Raw genomic sequence first — 21,206 nt, forward strand, 5'->3', positions numbered from 1 at the left:
AGCCCGCGCAGCCGCGCGCCGATGCGCGGCGCTGAGGGCGGCGGGATGGCGCTGTGGCGGGGGCTGCGCTGCTGCCGCCGCGCCTTCGCCTGGCTGCCCGTGCTGCTCATCGCGCTGCTCCTGCTCTGGTCCTACTACGGATACGTCTGCGAGCTCTGCCTCGGTGAGCGCCCGCCCGCGCCCAGCGGGGCCCGCCCGCCCCGGGCCGCGCCTCGGCACCGCCGGGGCCCCCGCGGGGTTGCGGGCGGGGGGCGAGGCGGGCCGGGGGCTTCGGGCCATTCCCCGTCTCCTTCTCCTCTTCCCCTCCTCCTCCTCCTCCTCCTCTTTCTCTCCTTTTCCTCTCCTTCTCCCCTTCCTTTCCGTTCTCCTTATCCTCTCCTCCTCCTCCCGTCTCGCCGGTGTGAGCGGGGCCCCGCGCTCGCCCGGGTGCAGCGCGGTGTCCCGAGGCTCCCATCCCGGCAGTGATGCGTGCAGAGGGACAAACACTTTATTTCGAGTCGAGCCATTACGGGATTAATGAGGGGGGTTTAGGGCGTGCTGCCCTGCTTTCCACAGGGTTTGTAACCCGGCCGGGCTGGGTGCGGGTTGTGGGTGCTGTTTGTTAGTCATGAGCCCTTGTTTTGTGTGTTCCTGTCAGCAGGGAGGTGACGCTTGGGAGGGCTGGGAGAGTGATCCCGCAGTGAAAGCCAGTGTTGTTGTGATTTGATAACGTCCAGATGTGATTTATGAGCTAAGCGGTAACAAACGTCAGTCTGTGCCCTGCCTTACCATGGTTTTATATTTATAGTCTGTAAAGGAAAGAAAGAGTTTACGTGAAATCCCACTCAGGAGTGGAATTATTACAGTAGCACTGAAAACACTACCTTTTAGAAAAGGAAGTTTTATGCTGTCTGGTAACTGTATATTTAATGTAGCAATTTAACTCTATAGTAAGTTATAAACTTTCTTCTGTTTGTTATTTCTGGTTGAGTGTGCTACTAGAAAAAAAGGGTTGGCAGGTCTGGTGGAGAGAAGAGCTGGAAGCTTGGATTTGTGAAATTGTGAGGAGATGTGGCTCCTCAGGACAGAGTAAGGCAGATAAAGGAAACCAGAGGTCCCAGAAAGGACAGTCTGAGATGTTCCTGGGGCAGGAGCTGCCTTCTGGTGCTGCACAAACATAAATCAGGTGTGTGTTAGGGTTGGCAATGCAGTGAGACCTGTTGTTTTCTCTTGATGGGAACTAGAATGAAATGCAGCTTCTGTGGTCTGTTTTAATCAGCAGCTTGGCAAAGCCCCCAAACACTCCGTCACATTTATCCCATCTCTGAGGCTGTGGGCTGTTTCTTTCAAGAATTCACATAGAATGATATCTCTGAGGTGCATGGAACTGTCATTACAACATCCAAGTTTAAGAACAATGGCATTGGAACATCCAAGACAAAAAATGTAGAGTGTTTTCCTGAATGCTGTCAGTCTTTTGAAATGTGCTGTGTAAATTCAGAGATACTGAACACGGGCTGATCCCAGGTCTCAGTGCAGCTGTTAGAGGAGACTCAGGTGATTTGAGTGGGGTTTGGATTGGGGCTGTGCTGCTCTGCAAATGCTGGGTCAGCTGGCAGGAGCTCAGCTTGCTGCCTGGAATCACTGCTTAAAATCATTCATTTGCCCACACCTGCCTATCTTTTTTTTTGCCCCATTTCTCTCTCATCTCTTTTATTTGTGTGTGGAGGAGTTTACCTCTGCAGAAGCTGAAATGACTGAATTATTTCAGGATTTAAGCATGAACTGTTGGCCTGTGCTGTTTCTTGCCAACCATCTCCCAGGACATTGTGTCTCTCCACATTTCTAACACGGCAAGGCTTGCTGAGCTGGCTGCCTCTTCTCAGCTGCTGGGAGCATGTAAATAGTGAATGCTTTGTCTGGAACCTTGGTTTGCATCTTCAGTTGTGCCGAGCACTGAAAGTGCTGTGGGGGTGATGTCTGGGAGGCACCTCCTGATGCTGGGTTTGAGCTCTCAGTGGCTGGGGTGGCCAGTGAGTCATAGGAGGAGGCCTCAGTTTTCATTTGGCTGGTGGTTGCTGCCACAGTGACAGCAGTGATCCTGCCATAGAACCTTTTATATCATCTGTCTTTATGGTCTTTTCTCAAGTAAAATCCTTTGCGAGGCCCTGCTGCAGGTGTGGTCAGGAGGGAGCTGGGCAGTGTTTGTGAAAAGCTCATCATTGCTTGACTGGCAGCAAAGCAAAGGAAAAACTAAAGATTTCCTAACAGTCTTGTTTACCTGAAATTGAGTGGGCAGAGACACAGCAAAGATGCAGTTTATTTTTTCATCTACGCTTCTGTGTGTCACAGAGCTTTGTCTTCCAAGCAGTGCTCTGTCAAAATATCACAGAACTCTCTGTTTTCAGTTCAAGAAAGCTGTCCTTGTCTCTTCTGTTAAACTTGGATGCTGGCTTTTAAAATAATGGATGGATTTTCAAATAGTCATTACAAGCAGACATTGAACAATGTACCTTTTGCTGGTTGCTCAAAGGGCTTCTGTTAGTAGGGGCTTTTCTCTCATTTTGGTGAAGCAAGAAGGCGTTGTAAAATTTCTGCTGGTAGGAAGTGTAAAAACAATGGAGTCATTGCAGTTGCTGACTCGGCCAAAGCTGAGAAATTTATGACTTCTTAATTATTCTGATGCAGAAATGCTTTGGGACAGTGCTTACAGTGGAGGGTCAAGACAACCTGGAGTAGAAAGCAGCCTTGAGTATGTGGTAAATGCAGAGGGATAAATCTTGGACAGGTGCTAGAGGAGCCCTGGTGATCTTATCACTGTCACCAGAAGATTGGTTGTGTCGTATTTCTAATGCAAAATATACAGAATATATAGAAATACAGCAGAAAATACAGCACAAGCAACAGTTACTGAACATCTTGCTGTGGGGGTGTGCGTGAGTGAAGAAGAGTTGTTACGGATGCTTTTGATTTGATGCTGAACTGTGGGTTCTCTCTTTGAATTTGAAGGTTTTTTCCTAAAATGGCTGTTATTTCACATAGAAATGTTATTTGTCACAAACTTCTCTGGGATTCCTATTTGCTTTCTGGACACGTTTTTTTTTTTCTTTTCCAGTGACTGTGAGCAACCCTGTGGAAAAAGGTACGTGTGATAATTTATTATTTGACATTCAATCCTTGTGTAAAAGGATTCACAAATGTTCTGGGTGAAATACCAGAAATATTTGCTGTTAATTTTTTAAAGGTGCATCCTCTTTTAGTGTTTTTTTCCTGTAATTGCACCCTCTTGAGGATACACAGCATGCTGCACCTTCTGGGTGCATCGAGAAATGCCCTGTTTAGTCACAGTATGGGCAGAACATGGAAAAGCTTTGATCCTCTGAGTCTTCAGGAAAAGCTCTGTGTGTCTGTGCACACCCACACGCCTCTTCTCCCTTTCCCTTACACAGTTCCAGAGCCGATTTTACAAGCCAAACAGAAAATACTAGTTCCCATCTGCAGCCCACTTGGTTTTTTTTGCTGTTCCATTTGATCTTTCAGTGAAAGCTATTTTTGATAAAGTTTTTTTCTCAGTTCTGGTGCCCACTAACAGAAGTTGAGTCATAACACAGTAGGATTGCTCAATGACCGGTGTGTTGGTGAAGACGATGGCCATGTTGGAGGAATAAGGAGTCAGTGGCTGTTGTAACGTTCTTCCCCTTCTTTCCTGGAGGAGCTTTGGATGCTTTTGGCTAATCCAAGTGTTCTCTTGGTGACTTTCTCCTTCTGGGGTTATGAAGGACAGAAGTAGGTGTAGTGTAAGTTGTTCCATGAAGAGCAGTGCCAGCTGACATTTACAGATCCTTCAGATTGCTGTATCCAGTAAATTCTCTTTCCCCTATAGAGCACTTCTAATGTTTGAAATTGCTACAGAGAAACTACAGAAAGCAGGATGTTAATGACTACTCAGCAGAAGAAAGTTAATAGCTGCCTAATCTATTAGTGCATCTCCAGGTCAGCTTCCTCTAACTTGCTGCTGGGCTGTTTGATGAACAAAATTAAACCTGTTGCAAGATTTATCTCCTTCCATAGCAATTAAAAATGGCTGAGCTCCACCTGCATGTAGTGTAGGGATAACATCTCCAACCAGCTTGGAGCATGAGAATGACTTAGCTGTGATTCACAGCTCCTTCCCACAGTCCATCACATCCTTGTGAGATGTGTTCCATCGTTTGCCATCTCATTAGAAAATCTCACTGATGAATTTGGCCTTTTTTACCAATTTTCACACAGGAAAAGAAGTGTTTTGACATAGTTAAGAAGTGTTTGGATTTTAGATTTCTCTTTCCAAGTAGTTATTTTAATCTTAGTTTCTAGAATTTGAAGCTTAAATGGGAGAAATGAGATTGTTATTGCAATTAAATGATGTGTTTAGATAAAACTATCTTGTAACTGTTTGATAATGTCTTCATGAGCTGAGTGTTAAAGAAATGGTAGATAGTCTGTGGAGCTGAAGGACAGCTCCTTTGGCTCCCTGTCCATGGAATGCCTGCTAATGCCAAAGGCTCTGGTGTAAGGTTTGCATGTAGAACTAAGACTGTTCTGACATGTGCTGGTTTCACATGATAAGGTTGTGTCTGCTAGTTTACAGTTCTTCCCCAGTAATCACAAGACCTATTTTGCTCAATTTGAGGGCATTTTTCCTGATTTATTTTATTGCATCAACCGTGGCAAATGTAAAAGATGTTTAATAAGAGATCTGGCTTTTTCTGGTGACATAAAGCTCATGTTATTTCTCTCTGCTCTCAGAAGAAGAACGTGCAGAAGTGGGCAGTGCACACTCTGTTTCCCAGCTGCATTTAGTAGCCACTGAAGCCCAATACTGGGAGGTGCTGGAGCATTGCAAAATTAACCTTTACACTGCTCAGCACCAGGCAGTTCTGCTGGGCCTGTGCCTGGGACATGGGGAAGAGGCAGCAATCCTGTCATTCCCAGTGATACAGGGTTGTCACCTGCCCTGTGGGACAATTCTCTTACAGCTGCATCTTTCTCACCCACAGAATGGGATCAGGTGGAGCAGGGGAGGCTCTGAGATTGGTCACCCCTGAGCTCTGGGATGCTGCTGACCCTGAGCCATAAGGTTTAGCTGGACTGCAATAATGGGTGGCACTGGATGGCCATCTGTCTTTTCCTTTCTTTTTTTTTTTTTAACATTGTTGTGAAAAATTTGAATAATGCCCATCATGGATGAAACCTTTGCTTAAGAAGTCATTGCTCTGTTTCTGTTTTTTCTTGTTTTGTTTTTAGTGGCCTATCTTGTAGTATTCCATATTCTCTTTGTGCTCTTTGTGTGGACATATTGGAAGTCTGTTTTCACTCTCCCAATACAACCAGGCAAAAAGGTAAGAGACCCAACACCTTTCATTCCTTGCAAACTAAAAGCAGAGATGTTAAAGAGAACTCAAAAATCCTTCAGTCTAGTTGATCTGGAGAACAGAGTCAGAGGCAAATGTGTTTTAATTCTTCCCTACCAATTATTCGATATGTTGTTTGGATTGGTAGAGTTAATTTTTTTAATTGCATTTTGTTTTATCTCTCTATGAAATACTAATAAATCACTATATTTGAAGCAACAGAATGAGGCTGATATTAGTGTGGCACTTCAAATATACACAGCCTTGCTCTGATCCTGATTACAGGAATGTAAATTTATAAATAACAACTAATGCCAGTTTAAAAAATATAAAACTGTGGCTTGGAGACAGGTTCTTGCTCACTAGAGATGTGCTGAATGTGTTATAAAGGTGAGTAATGATCATCATCTAAGGCAGCAATAGGAACAATTCTAATAAGTTGTTTTATGAGCCTTAATTTCACTTTTTCATTTCTTATTGATGTCTCACAGTATTCTGGCTCTCCAGCACACACTACCTCCCTGTGTCTTCTTAACAACCACATTTTCCCACCAGATTAATCTCAGGAACAGGAGGTAAAAATGTTTCCAAACTCACCTGTGTTTGAAATGCTCCCTCTGCTCTCCATGGGTAACTGCTCCTCTTGTGGCCTCTGCTTGCAGTTCCACATGTCCTACGCTGACCAGGAGCGCTACGAGAACGAGGAGAGGCCCGAGGTGCAGAGGCAGATCCTCGCCGAGATCGCCAGGAAGCTGCCGGTGTACACGAGGACAGGGAATGGAGGTCAGCTCAGCACGGAGCTCGTGGCCCCAAATCCACCCTCACGCACTCCAGCAGCACAGGCTGGCACTCAGAGGATCCTGCTGACCACCAGCATTCCCCGTGCCACTGCAGGCACCCACTAACTCCTGTGCAAAGGATTTGAATGCCTTTGCTCTCAGGGAAAACAAAAAAAGCCTTGAACCCTCCCGTGCAGTGCAGTGCCAGGTGCTACCTTTGAGAAGCAAGATGTTACCACATGTGCTGTCTGTGTTTAGAAATAGCAGTAGAATAACCAAATCTGTCATAATTTTTACTTAAAATGCAGTCTGGCTTAGAGATGCAGAACATCTGTGACCAGTTTTCTGGACTATGTTCAGTGATTAAATGCCTGCTGCACTCCCTTCACAGCTTAAAGAAATCTGTGTTCATACTGGAGGCTCTGACCTGCTCATTTCTGTCAGGCAGGCTGAAGAATTTTGAAGTAGAGAACTGGAATAAATAGAGAATTATCAAAATGAAGAGTAGGTAGTCTGAGTAAATGTGGTAGCAAATGTGCAGTTTTGGTTTGTCACTCTCGAGCTGTATGGTTTAGAGTAAGCTTAGGTTAGAGGTTAGGAAGAAATCCTTCCCTGTGAGGGTGGGGAGGCCCTGGCACAGGGTGCCCAGAGAAGCTGTGACTGCCCCTGGAAGTGTCCAAGGTGAGGTTGGATGGGGCTTGGAGCACCCTGCGATAGTGGAAGGCGTCCCTGCCCATGGCAGGGAGGTGGAAAAAGATGAACTTGAGAGTCCCTGCCAATCCAAACCATGATTTTGTGCTTTCTCCATTGTTGCTGCATCTGCAAGTATCCATCAGAATTCTGAGTGTTGCTTACCTGATTGTGACCTGGCAGCAAACACCAGCTGCAAACCCAGTCACCTGCTGCAGCGATAGAGGAAGGAAAAAGAATAGTTAGGAAATGAGCACAGGATCAACTAACCCATGAAAAAAGAGCACTTTTCCATTATTTGGTGTTAATTTGTCTCTAATTCCAGGGATTCGGTTCTGTGACAGATGCCAGCTGATCAAACCTGATCGTTGTCACCATTGCTCTGTTTGTGCCATGTAAGTTATGGGCTGTCCTTCACCCAAGTGCAGTCACCACGAGGTTCTGTGAGTGGGCTGCTCCTTCATGTGCCTTTTTACTCAAAGGTGCCCCAGGGTCTCTGCTCCTGCTGCAGCCAGCAGTGCTCTAGGGCAGGAATCATGTTCATGTCTCTTTATCTAACACAAGAACCAAGGACATTAGTTGGTCTTCAAACTCTAAGAAATGTTCCATCTTAAAATTTTATGTACCTTAAAAAACTTCTATCGTGTAGAAATCTCTCAAAAATCAAAGGTTTTACTACTGATCTGCAGTTGGTAATGAAGTACCAATAAACATTTTCCATTTTTCTTTTTTGTCCTTTTGCAGGTGTGTGCTAAAAATGGATCATCACTGTCCATGGTATGTCCTAGATACTGGTTTGTGGTTTTCTGAAAGGGAAGGCTACTTACATATATTTCTGTATGCCTCTCATGTCTGTATGTCTCTCACATTTTAGGCCATTCATCTCTTTAGTTTGGGAAATTTATAAAATAATTGCACTTTGAAATTGCCTGAAATGATATTTTAACAAGTCATTCATGATTGCTCCATAACCCATGTGTAAAATTGCTATTATATTGATAAAATTTAAACCCCAACTGCTGATTCACTCATTAACTATTATTAAAATTTGAAAGGAACTCCAGCTTAGCCTTTTCTTTGGGCTCTCTGAGAGTTTCAGCTGCACTTGGGATGCTTTCAGTAACATTTGCACGTGGATTGTTTCTGAACAATCTGGTCAGAGACAGTCTGTGCAGAAAGGTGCATGGATTAATTGAGCTTTACACTTTTGAGAATTGCTGCCACTAAGTTTCTTAAACTCCTCCTTTTTTTAAGAAAAAAAACAAAGGAAGATTTAAGAAATCAGAAGCAACACAAACATTTCCCTACCTGAACCTCCCCAGTGATCAAAATTGTAGAGGATTTTCCAAACCTGAGTTCTGACACAAACAGCCACTAGGGGTTTTTTTGTACATCCCCTTGTTCCTTTCTAGAGTTGTCCTGTGCATGGCAAATTCTAACCAAAGGTGGGGTTAACTGGGCTGTGTGTAAACAAACAGGCAGTGGTGAGGTGGCTCCTGAGGTCTGCAAATGAATAAAGCAGCACAGAAGTCCCAGATCTGATTGCCTTGGCAGACAAGACCCAGACAGGAGGAACGAGTTCCTGCCTCTGTGCCCCATTTACCTGTGGTAGCAACCTTAAAACAATTCCAAAAATCTGAACTGTGCTTCTCCTTGGCCCACAGGAAGGGCTTGAGTGAAAAGCAGAGCCTTCAGGTCTGTTCCCTGTTGGCCACTAAGGGGAGCTGCTTATTGGCAAATTCGGTTGTGTGATCACGGGGTTTAAACCCCCCCAGAACTGGTCGTGCTCATTGTGTTACAACCACTGTGTGCTGCACAAATCCTGATTTCAACTTTGCTTTTGTCCTCCAGGGTGAATAACTGCATTGGATTTTCTAACTACAAATTCTTTCTACTGTTCTTAGCCTATTCTTTGTTGTATTGCTTGTATATTGCTGCAACAGTCTTCAAGTATTTCATTAAGTATTGGACAGTAAGTCATGAAATCCGGTTCCTTTTGCATCTGCTGTGAGTCTCGTGGGCTTTAGTGACTCTCGGTGCTTTGCTGCTGCCAGGCAGTGGAGGGGCTGCATTTTCCTGGGAGGTGTTTCCCTGGGCCCTTTGGGAATCCAGCTGCTGTTAGATGTCCAAAATGCACAAAGCAAGAAGCAAGTAGCCTTCAGGAATTTCAGACTGCAGATTAGCTTCTGGCAGAGAGGTTATATCCCGTCCCTGTCCTTGTGTTTGCACGGGTGTCTCTTGCAATGTTTGGCATTGATTTGTACATATTTACTGAGAAGAAAAAACCAAAAAAGGTCAAAAAACCTTGTTCATTTTCTAGTCCACACAGGCCTCCTTCCTCAATTTAAAAACAGAGTGAACCAAAGCAGGCTTTTATTCAGTTACTGCCGGTCGTTTGTATGCAAGTAAGGGCAGCTGACAGCTCCAGTAAGACACTGGCCCTTGGCCTCTAGTTTCTGTCCCCTCTGCTCAATAAGTCTGTATGTTTGTGTTTAAGTAATTTTGCTGTGCACTAATTGTTCCCCGCACTAAACAAGCTACAGCCCTGAGCCCTGGAGGTCCCCAGAGCCTGCCTGTGTTGCTGCTGGGCACCTCTGGCACTTGACTATTCTTCTGTAGAGGGAAAGGAGCCTTTCTTCTGCTTGGGAGTTCCCACTTGGCTTTTAAACTTTCCCCACCCCTCTGTGCTCAGTTCTAACACTCCCCGATAGCTGCAGAGGTCAGGTTCTCTGGGCTTACCTTGAGCAAGCTGCAGAATTTTAATGTATGCACAGGAAACTCAGCAGAACTTAAACAGGGCTTCAAGAGCTGCTGCCTGCTTATTTCCCATGGGGACAGGGTGTTCCTCCTGCCCACCTGGGCAGCTGTGGTGGGCTGGCTCTGAGCCATACAAAGAGTTAATAACACCCCCTGCTCTTTGTGCTGTGGTACAGGAGGGGAAATGAACCACATTCATTCCTTTGTCTCTTTTTGCTTTTTATAGTAAGGTTGACTTTTGTCTATAAAAGTTTGAGAACTCCCAATAGGAGTTTTAGAAATTATCTTTAAGTACAAGGAACTTCCATCTTTAATTTGTTCCTATCACTTGTTCTGTGTTGCTTTCCTTTCCAGGGTGAGCTGACCAATGGACGTTCCAAATTTCACATCCTTTTCCTTCTCTTTGTGGCGATCATGTTCTTTGTAAGCCTCATGTTTCTGTTTGGCTACCACTGCTGGCTCGTCAGCAGGAACAGATCCACTCTAGGTGAGGCTCTTGTGTCTGTCTCCTTCCAGTAAGACACACCAAAGATGCTGTAAGAAGAAAAAAAGAAAAGGAAAAAGGCATTTGTTCTATTTTTGTATGTTCCTGCTGCTTTATGAGGGGAGGAAGATTTAAGATCTTGGTACAAGCTGCAGAAATTTGTCACTGCAAATGAGCTGCATTTATTAGCTGGTGTGACAAAAGCTTTGTTAGGGAAACCAGAGCCTTAAAGTGTAGAAGTCCAATTATAAAAATGTTATGCATATGTAAAACTATATTTGCTGTGAAATGAGTGCAGCTTTTCAGGAAAAATGGTTTGTTATGCTCCTATGCTGTATCCCAATCCAGCTTAGTGAGCTTGGGGAACACCGTGTCCACCTTCTCTGATAAAGGCAAAGAAATTGGGACTGTAAAACCAAAGACATTAGCATCTAAAATAATATCATTTTCCCCAGAAGTTTCTTTGCCTTTCCTCAGATAAATGTTCACTTTCAAAGCTTTTTGGATAAAGTTTTATAAGAAAACAGAAGCTATCAAGAGTGAGCAAATATTCTGATTTTATCAAGTTATTTACTTCAAAAGTCATTTCATGGGGCACTGAAGCTCAACTATCCCAAAATATCAGACCTGTGCAGCAGCTGAGAAGGGAGATCAAATTGTTCCTAAGACACTCAAGGTTTTTCTCCTCTCTCTTAATTTTATGCCTCGCCACAACCCAGAGTTTATTTGCATTTGTTTGTCCCTAGTGCTTGGTCATTGTAACATTAACAAATGAGGTGATTTAAACCCGCAGTGCCACTTCTAGAATGTGCATTGAAGACCAACCTACTTCATTCTGCAGAGTTTTTTACCTAGAAACTTTTACCCTCTGAATTTTCATCAAGTATCACAGAGTGAAAGATCTTTTAACTCCATTCTCTGGATGAAGCAACCCATTGTGGGTTGGTTTGACTGTTCTCTAGGTTCAGTTGCACGACCAAATTCCTGCCTTCGGTTGGAAAGTCTTTAGAGGCTTTGCAAAATCGGAAAAACTGTTGTTTTGAAACTTTGTAGTGCTGTATCTCTAGAATCTGGTAAATCACGTTGTCTTTAGATGGCTACAAGATGCACAGCCCTGTTTCAGGGTGTTTGCCATTGATTTCTTTTTTTCTCCACTGAAATTGTCTCTGTTTGCAGAGGCTTTCTCAGCTCCAGTGTTTCAAAATGGCCCAGATAAAAATGGATTCAATCTTGGCTTTGTGAAGAATCTCCAGCAAGTGTTTGGAGAAGAAAAAAAGCTCTGGTTGCTCCCTATTGCCTCTAGGTAAGTAATAATCAAGTCAGTGCTAAAAGCTGATAAAATTACAGTTTATCCCATTTTGTGTACAGGTTTAGGTCACAGGAACGTGGGATTTTTATGTGTCTGTTGGTAAGAGTGGGGGCATTTTCTGTTGGGTGTCATTCAAACACAGAAGTGTGATTTCTGCCCTGAAGAATCTGTGGGATAAATTGATAAACTATATACCTATTAATTGGTCCTTTTTCATAAATGTTTTCCTTAGTTTCCCCCTCACTTCTAGCTGTCCACAAGTTAATTTTTCCAGGTTTTTTTTCTGTATTCAAATGACTTGATCCAATTAGCACATTTACCTTCTGCTAAAAGTTACTTGATTCCAGGCTATAAGTTTCAGCTTTTGTATTCCAGAGACCTTGAAGAAATTGAGAACTGAAATGAAAGACAAACATGGTACTTTTCAAAGCTTAAAGATGATTTTAAGTAAACATGGGAAATCGTGGCAACAGAAAACTTTGTTTGCAGAAAAAATGCAGAGAAATTGTCATCCTTTAGAGTCACTTGCTGTTTTTGCAGTGTCCCTCTCTGCTTTTTTCCATGCAGCCAGGGGGATGGACATTTTTTCCCAATGAGAGCCTTGAGTGAAGCTCGGAACCCTCTCCTGACAAATGAGGAGCAGTGGGAGGAGGATGGAATAGATGAAGAGCCTCAGGGTAAGGAAATTAGTTGTCCTGACCTACAGTGGCCAACAGATGAATTATAAGGGCTAATCAAATAAAAAAACTGTGTTGGTTAAGTCCCTGGGCAGCTCTGACTTGATTAATGAGCACAGACTGAAAATAAGCTCTACTTTGGAATCAGTTCTTTCTTTTTTTTTTAGCAGTTTTCTACTTGTAACTGAGAGGGTGTTTCAAGGGTTAGAGAAATTGAAATTGCCTCAAACTGAGAATATTTGCATGTAAGTGTTGCTGCATGCAGCACAGTTACTTGGGCCATAAAGTGGTGCCTGCAAAAAGGAGAATATTTAGATTTTTTAAGTATATTTGTCCTCTGGAAGTGGATGAAACCAGACATGCAAACACCTGAGTGCAGGGATACATTCAGGAAGCTACTTTGTACTTTGTCCTGCTTCGTTACCACAGTAAATTCACCTGCTCTCCCTGGTTGGTTCCAAACATTTTGGTAGTTACAAGGTAACACAAATGAGTTTTACAAACAACAAATTTGGCTTTAAAAATAGCAAACTATGGCATTCCTGTGAATTTTTAATGATGCTTAAAATAACTTAAGAATGAGTCAGAGCTTCTTCCAATTTTTATGAACTTTAAATTCTCTGAAGAAATAATTAATTCTTCCATATGAAAACACTGACAGTGAGGTGATTTTTTGGCTAGATCAGACCCCAGATAATGGTCTGGAGCTTATATGAAGTCTCTCAGTTCATAGTGCCTATAAAATAACTGACATTTCCAGGCAGTTGAATTGGATGATCCCTGTGGGTCCTTTCAGCTGAAATATTCAGATTCTCTCTTACACAATAGAAGTAAATCAGTAAAAATGTCAAACCAGAAAGACCTGAAATATTCCATTAAAACTGCAAGACCTTTATTTGTCTTTGTGGCTTTAAAGCTTGTGACTTGGTTATGAAATAAATAAAGCCAATAATAGAGTAATCTCAGTTTAAAAACAGCTGCTCCGTTCTCTCTCAAGTGGTTGTCTATTTTTGTTTGTAATGATCCTTAAAAATGCAGTCCCATGCTTAGTCAAAAATATATTCTCAGTGAGAAAACCAAATTTATTTACCTCTAACTGCTTTGTTTTTCATTGGGCAGGTTCTGGTGAAGCCTCATCCCTTGCCATAGAAAGGGAGACATAGCAGTGTGAAAACACAGTGGTGTAAAGCTGGATCAGAAAGGTGAGTGCTTCTTTCTCTACTTGCCTCAAAACCACTGCTCTGCAGGGAGTGGGGGTGGTTTTGGACAGGTTTGGGCTTTAGCAGAACAATATTTCTCCAGCTTGCCCAAAAATCCCTTGTTCAAGGGGCCCTAAAAGGAAGCAGAGGCTCTCAGTGGCCCTCAGCTGCTGCTGGCACAGGTCACACCAGAGCCACCAGCTCTGTGTGGAGGGGAGGACACAAACCCTGCAGCTCCTCTGGAAAACATGGCAGGAACGACTGTTGCACTGACTTGTGCAGTGACAAGAAGGGAAATCTGTGCAGGGATCCACGGGAGGTGTGGGACGGTGCAGGTGCAGTCTTAAACTGAAGCTGAGAGCAGCCAAGCTGCAGCTGGGAATACAAGGAAGTGCCTTGTAATGCTACATCAGCTGTCACTCTCTTCTCCAGGCTTTCTCTCCCCCTGGAAAAGGTGGGTCCCACAACAGCTGATGCTGGCTGGGGCAGGTGCTGCTTCCAGAACATTCCCTGCTCTGCCACCTGTTCTGACTTGGAGAACAGGGGACACGTCGTGCCACAGGAAGTGCAGGCAGTGAGGAGGACACAGTGTCCCGTTTTCCCAGGGGAATGTAGCTGACCGAGATTCCAGGAGCATCCTCTGCTGTCCCACTTGCAGGAGGTGGAATTGCCAGATGGAATTTGCCCCTCTCTGTTCCAAGGCAGTCAGTAACTGTGGTGTGGCAGAGCACTGCAGTCCATGCCTGGCTCCCCTGGCAGACCGGGCCCCTCCACACTGCTGTCAATGGGCTTCTGGCACGTTGTAGGAGCCCATTTTGTTCCCCAGAGTGTTTTTCTGTCAGTGGTGAGGGCTGCATCCTGCATTCCACCAGGCCAGGCAAGTCATTCTTCATGGCTTTAAAACCACTCCCAAAGCCCAGATCAGCCCTTGATCGCTCATCACAGCAGTGCTATAGTTGCACTTTTTTATTTCTTTAAATTTCAGCTTCCCTCTCAGGAGCCAACATCCCTTCTCTTGGCAAGCACTTCAGTTTCGAGGGGCAGAAAACAGGTGGATCTTCAAGATGAGAAAACATCCTGAAGTATTGTCTGATGGGAATCTGCATTCTAGAGTGCTTCTCCAGAAATCCTGCTGTCCAGATGTCCCAAGGCTTTATAAGTTTAAGTTACAGAGTTAACAGAACAATTTTACAGAGTGATTCTGGCCAATCTTCTTTGGCCTGCTCTCTTTATTTTATAAATACTATATATTTTTTATTCAAAATGGGTAAAAATGTTGATGCTAGTGCACTTCCAAAGGCCTTTTCATTTTGCAAACATCAGGGACTTGAGTTCTTGAAATTCTTCCAAGCCATAATATTCTTGGGAATGGTTATTTATTTTGAGGCTGATTCTCCAACCTTCTCTGACAAGTGGTATTTTCTGTGTTCAAATTCTGAGTCAGTTCAGCTCAATGCAAGACAGACCCAGTTAAATCTGGCACTAAATTGGTAGTTGAATGTAAGAGTGTTGAAAGCAAAAGTGCTGAACATGCACATGTACATGTGCAGCTGTGAAGGAAAATAAAATACTCACATTGCCAGTATCAAGATTCAAGAATATTGTGGCCATAGATTTTTTTAAAAAACTTTTTTTAGGAGGGTGTTATTGTCTCAGAGTTTGGATTATCATGCTCTTTGCCCAATCCTACTTGCAGGTACCTAAAATGCAAAAGGGAACTTCAGACAGTCCAGTTTGCATTAATTCCTAGGGCTAAAATACCCACTCATTCCTGGATCAGTGTTTGATGGAACTTTGTGTGTTCATGGAGTCAGAAAGGAAGATGAGAATTCGAAATGTGCACTGGAACTCCACCAGTTGTGTTTGGAGTTTACACTCCACAGGGGTGGGGTGAACCCCAAAATGCTGAAGACACAATGATATATTGAATTTGTTCAGACTTCTTCCCAGCTCAGTGCACTGACTGGTTTCAGGGCTTTCTGCACTAAGAGGTGATCAGATTTGTTTCTGCGTTTTGCTGCATTTACAGTCAAAGAGGTGTATCCCTGGTTTTGTTCTGGGGAGTGGAACTGAGATTTGGCTGGCTGGATTAGGGACATTTTTCTAGACCTGAGTCCTTTTATTTAATCTGCATGATTCAGCCCAGTCCATCATTCTTGTTTGAATTAGGTGCATGCTAAAAGTATTGGTGTACTGCCTCTAAGATCATTTAGTACCATTTTCTATCCCATTTTTGTGTTTGTTTATCAGCCCACTGGTGTTGACAGTGACTACAGGAGCAGCTGTGCGTGTCAGGAGAAAGGACCTGATGAGTGAGTTTGGTGATGAGGGCTTTGCCTACAGGCCAAACTCCTTTTTCCCCTGTTCCTCTGCTGCTGCTGCCACGGGGAATCTGTGAGACAGGAGAGCCTTGCAGAGATTCCTTCCCTAAGAGTAGGTGTTTAACTCCTGGTAGATCTGTGCCCTGTGGGCAGGAATTTTGTCTCTCAGCCTCTGCAGTTTGTGTGGAGCAGGCAGTGCTGACCTCTCTGCAATGCCTCACTGCTGAATTTGGTTGTGAAGGGGCCGAGGTGGGCTGGCCCAGGTTTGTGTGGGTTTGTGTCTCTCCTCAGGGTGGCCCTGAACACTGAAAATGTTCCTGCTTCAGCCACCTGAGCCCCATCTGTTGAGTGGCTCTGTCACCAAATGGCTGCTGAGTGCTGGAAGTGTTTTTCCTGTCAATCTAAAGCTGCATTTCTAATGTAAATCTGGTGTTGGGCCTTGTGCTGTGTGTGATGAAAGGTGGCAGCTGAATTAATCACCTCATTCCTTGCAAAATGCGCTCCAGAGGGGGAGCTTGAGAGGATGATGGCAGCTAAACACAACGGGAATTTAGCACCTACAGAGGTGCTATTTGTGCCTTTAAAAACTTTAAATTCCTTGTATATAAAACCAGGAAGATGATTTGGTGACTTTCTGTTTCATTCTGTTAGCGGAAGTGTATTTTTCCAGAGCTGTGTGGATTTACAGGAGTTTTCTGAGCAGGTTCTTGTGCCCTTCCTGGGTTTGGTTCTGGTTACAGCCCTGCCATTATTTGAGTTACTCCTGTGCAAGGCAGCAGCAGCAGAGCTGCCCATGAGCTGTGCAGGAGCTCCCCTGCCTGCTCCTGCTGCTGCACTGCTCATTAGGGAGTACAGAAAATCAGTTTTGTCTTCTGATACCAAGCCAGATACCTTTATGATAGCACAGGTACCCAGCTGAGATTGAGAAACAGTTTTAAATGTTTCCAAGTAACTTTTATTCAGTCACTTTCCTTGCAATTAGTTATGGTCAACTCTTTCCTTTCCTTCAATGCAGCTCAGCCTCCTGTGGTTTTAACAAACTCTTGTCCAGGTAGAAACAATACAAAGTTTTATCACTTCAGAGCCACTTCCCATCAATATCCATACATCAAATGCTGGAAAGCTTCATGAAATGTGAAACAAACCCAAACGTTGTGTAAAATGAGGCAGAACGAAATGGGAAAAACCCACTTGTCTGAGTGAGCAGCTCCATTTTGTTCCCTTCTGCTCACGTAAGGTGATATCCTTATGTTACCCCGGCCTTTGTCCTGTTTATGCTGAGTAAATGCACTGGAAAACAGAAGTTTCTCAGGCTGCTGTGGTCACTGCTGCAGGTGACAAAAGAGAGAATATTCAGCCCAGTGCGTGGTAGTTTTTTTTAACCTGCACATGGCTCTTTCAGGGGTACAACCCACTGCAGCACCTCCTTTGTTTTCCATGCCCTGATCCTCATCCAGAGGCTCTCCGCCATCAGCACTGACCGTAAGGGCTGTTGTATCAAACCTCTCCCCTACCTGCACCCTCCATCCCAACATTTCAGGAGTGGCACTCATCCCACCATCACCAAGGATACTGCAGCTCTGGGAGCTGGCCAGTGATTCCAGTTCATCCTGTGTGTATCTCACACTGCCGGTGCTGCTGTCCCAGCATTCCAGGTACACTCTGAGCCCTCCGTGTGCCAGGAGCAGCCAAAGTGTTCCCACTGGGATTGGCACCATGTGGTGTTCACTGCCAGTGTCTGGGTGTGTGCTGTAAATGCAGTTACAGTCAAAGAACCTGGAGAATCGTTAAGGTTTGAGTCTCGGTTCCGATGCTGATGTCAGTTGTGTGACTGGGGGGGTTGTGAAGGTGTTGAACTCCAGCCTGGAGCAGTGTGGAGGCAGCAAGGGAACTGTCTTGACCCCATCCAGGGGCTGTTTTCTCTGCTTAGCACTGGATCTACACTAAGCTTTCTCAGCTAGGAGCAACCTTCCCAAGTGATGTCACCACTGGAAAGGAGGGAACACTTTTGTTGGACTTTACTGTGATGCCTCCAGTGTTATTGCTCTACTCCTGCATTCATCCTCTAAAATAACTGACCACTAACAGCCACCCCCTCATCTCTCCCCCTTCTCTCCCACTTACATTCAGGTACAAAAACCCAGACAGAACATCATATTGATGTTCCTCTGTGTGGAATTAGGAGTCCTAAGTCCAGTCCTGGCCAAGGAACCAGGGCTTGTGCAACCCTCGCTGCACTGCCAGGTTTCTCTTGCTGAGTTGGAACAGTTTTCAGAGTAGGATAATCTTGTTTTCCTTTAGGCAGGGAGCAGTACTGTACGTCTGAGGAGGCTGTACCCAGTGTGTGTGGGGTGTAGTCACTGGTGAGTGACTGGTGAGAATCAGGAAGCTTCCTAATCGCACTATGCAATGAATGTTTGCTTCCTGGGATAAACAGGAATGGGATTCAGCAAAATCCATGCCAGCTGCAGCTCTGTAGCTCTATATGCTGGTCTGGACTGAAAGCACAACTTGATGCATAAAGTCTGTAATGTGATATGAATGTAAAATGTCAAGGGGAAAAAATCTAAAAATTACTATTTTTTCCCTGAATTTAGCTATGAAGAGTGATGTGCTGAGCTGTTCTCAGGGCCCCTGCATCCTACAGAGCAGTGACTGTGTGCTGAGCAGTTACTCTGTGCAGAGTTGGTGCACTTGTGGAAGGGTTTAATTAACAGGTGAAGGAGGCACTGCTGACCTTGTGTATTAAGCCAGAATTAATTAACTCAAAAGGGTCACACTTTCATTTCAGTGACTCCTGTGGTACAGATTTTTGAAATGGATCCATAGTACTTGAAAATACCTCAATTTTATTGATATTTTTTCCAATTCTATCAGCTTCTGCTTTGTTCCAGAACACTTGCAAACCTAAACTCGTTCTGAACAGATCAGTGAAGGCATTTGCATGGCAGAGGGGCTGTTTTCATTCCCAGCCTGGTCTGTCAGACCCTGCACTGGCTCTGCCATGGGCTCTTCCTGCCTAGTGCTGCATACCCTACCCTGGTCACAAACACTGAGCTCACACCCACTGCTGCAGGGTTTTAGTCTCTTGTCCTTTTTCCATCCCACTTTGAGTCTTCCCTCTTCCTTCTGAACATACAGTTAAATATTTTCAGCTTTGAGCTGCTTGTGCTGGTTTTTTGGATACTGTGAAGGTGAGTAGGTGTCATTTTATGCAGCTGTACCACGTATTTTATTTGTAATTAATCTCGCTGTTTGTCAGGTATTGGTTTGTGGTTCCCATAATCAGGCCCAGCTGGCCTTGCTTTTAGAGCAGGATCCCACTTCCTGCATTTTCTCTTTCCTAAAAGCCTCATTTCTTCATTCTCCAGCTTCCATTTGGGATGTAAACCTTGTGAAATAAAATGTAAGTTTACATTTTAAATACAAGCCTGTAAGTTGCTCATGCCTGCATGCTCTTTCAAATACTATTTTTTTCTGTATGAGATTTTAGGATTTACAGCAGCATTTGTAAAACTTTAGTGGGTAACAGCCACTCTTAAAAAAAAAAAAATGAAGTTATATTAAGGAGAGGGGAAAAAATCCACAACCAAAAAAAGAAATCCAACAGAAAGGACAAAGGGATCATCTCTGCTTCTTATTCCAGCTGTGCTTGAAAAGCAGTGCCTGCTTGCATCCAGTGCTGGTGTCAAACAGCCCATGGAACACACAGGTATCTGACCTGAAGGCTTCCCTGCTGTTCCAGTACTTCCTGAAGCACTTCCTTGAATTAAGCCTTGGACTAAATCCCATGGGAAGCCTGGAACCCAATGAAATTGGCCCCCCCCCCTCCTTTCTAACCTGGGGAAGGTGTGTGCTGCCCATCTCAGCACTTCCCTCTGTAAAAGAAACAGAAGCCCAAAGGATTCTTGAAAATGTTGGTGTATTATTCCCCTCCCCTGTCTTTTCTGAAGGATCCGGGAGCCTCCAGGATGTGTCCAGGAGAGAACTCCCTCAGCATCTGGAATGCTGCTGATGTAAGGAACTGCTGGGCTGGTGCAGGTGACCTTCCCTGGGAGGAAGGAGGGACAAGGTTGTAACTAAGAGCTGCTGTGAGGAGCTGGAACCTCTTGTTCCACTGTTCTGATTTAGCTCCATCCTTCTTTGGAATTAACTACACTATGGAGGAGCTTCCTGCTGTAGTCACTGCCTGACGAAACAGAGCTACCCCAGAGTGATTCCACATCCATTGTTGGAGCAGGGAGCTTTGGGTTAGGAACATAGGAAGTAGAAAAGCTCTTGTTATTTTATAAATTTATAATCTGCCTGCTCAGATGGCTGGTCCTCATCTGAAAATGCTCTTTGTGGTGCAAGTGGGTCCCTCAAAGATAGAAGTGACCTAAATCTCAGGATCAGAGAATGGCAGAGCTGTGGTGTTGTCAATGTCAGGAGGAGGGTTTAACTTCCTCCCAGAAAAGCCAGGGGGTTTCACGTGCTGGAGCTTTTCCTGGCAGGAAACTGGGGCTGGAGCAGAACACCCACTGCAGGGGCTGCTGTGGGTCAGAGGGCTCCCTTTGGGAGCTCCCTCTGGGCCGGGATCAGTGCTCCCATTGCATCCCGATGGAGCTGACAGAATTGGGAAACAGCAGCAATCCCACTGGAGTGGTTTGTAACTGCATCCAGCTGCTTTTTAGGAACCCAGTGTGGCCTGGGGCTGCCAGTTGCTCCAGCCAGCACTGCTCTGTGCAGCCACTCAGCTGGGTGGCTTAACACACATCCCTCACCCCCAATTCAATAGGAAGTGATTATTTTCCAAGGAATGTCACACAGGGATTGCTGCCCACCTTTGGCGTGTTGTGTTCAGGAGTTTAATGCTGCTGCTGCTGGCATTGAGACTTTTGATATCAAATCGGTTTTTACAAAAGCTTTGGATACTTGTTTTTACTGTCGGACCAGTGTTCTGACTAGGCTGATGCTCTGTGCAGTTTCACTGGCATTTTCCAAGTGTTTGTATGGTTTCTACAGCTGAATATCCTGTATGTTCTGCTTTGTTGTTTTTTATTATGGTTTATACTGTACTGCAGGCAAGGACTGCATTAAAACCATTTTTGGCTAATTCATTAGATTTGTGAATGGTTATTTCCTGTGCTCAGGCTAAACATTCCCTTTCTGGAAGTGTTACACAACTTTAATTAATTGGAATTACTGCTTGGAACAGGGAAGGTTCTTTATCTGTGACAAAAAGATTCACTAAATGCTGGCATTGGTGGGGGCAGCCCAGATCTCAGCACTCCACTCACCTGATGAGAGGTAAGAAGGGACTTGAGAGAACATTCCTTAATCCTGCAATTGTAAAATACGGATATATTTTAAAATAATAATGGTCTATATTGTATTTATGGATTTTCCCAAAGTTACAGTAAGGGGAGGTACTGGCCAGCTGGATATGGTGTACTTGGTGCCAGGGGATTTAAAGCCAAAGCAGGAAGGGATTTGGCTGCAGATTGATGTTTAATGGGACCCATACAATGAGTGCCTTGAGGCTTTGGAAAGGCTGCTGAGCCCTGAGGGCCACAATTCTCTCCTGGCCCTGGTGCTCTGTGAACAGCACTAGAAATCAAGTTCAGCTTTTTGCTGCA

General features: G+C 44.4%; 1 protein-coding gene and 1 long non-coding RNA gene across 2 annotated transcripts; one reads left to right on the forward strand and one right to left on the reverse strand.

The window, feature by feature from the left end:
* The first annotated feature begins 14 nt into the window (after positions 1-14).
* On the forward strand, positions 15-20,687 carry ZDHHC15 (zinc finger DHHC-type palmitoyltransferase 15). The gene is made up of 12 exons (XM_042040278.1): positions 15-163; positions 3,095-3,121; positions 5,266-5,360; positions 6,035-6,155; positions 7,167-7,236; positions 7,586-7,618; positions 8,693-8,813; positions 9,953-10,085; positions 11,259-11,385; positions 11,959-12,068; positions 13,188-13,270; positions 14,253-20,687. The coding sequence occupies exons 1-11, from the start codon at positions 22-24 to the stop codon at positions 13,229-13,231; spliced, it is 1,023 nt and encodes a 340-aa protein (XP_041896212.1). The 5' UTR covers positions 15-21; the 3' UTR covers positions 13,232-13,270; positions 14,253-20,687.
* On the reverse strand, positions 466-7,775 carry LOC121670293. The gene is made up of 3 exons (XR_006018096.1): positions 7,007-7,775; positions 5,970-6,124; positions 466-3,896 (listed from the first exon to the last, which is right to left on the reverse strand). It is a non-coding gene; the product is annotated as an uncharacterized LOC121670293 (long non-coding RNA).
* Positions 20,688-21,206: the final 519 nt, after the last annotated feature.

This window comes from Corvus kubaryi, unplaced genomic scaffold (assembly GCF_017639235.1).
Source record: "Corvus kubaryi isolate FWS band 111438036 unplaced genomic scaffold, C.kubaryi_AGA036_p1.0 37395, whole genome shotgun sequence".
NCBI classification, from domain to species: domain Eukaryota; kingdom Metazoa; phylum Chordata; class Aves; order Passeriformes; family Corvidae; genus Corvus; species Corvus kubaryi.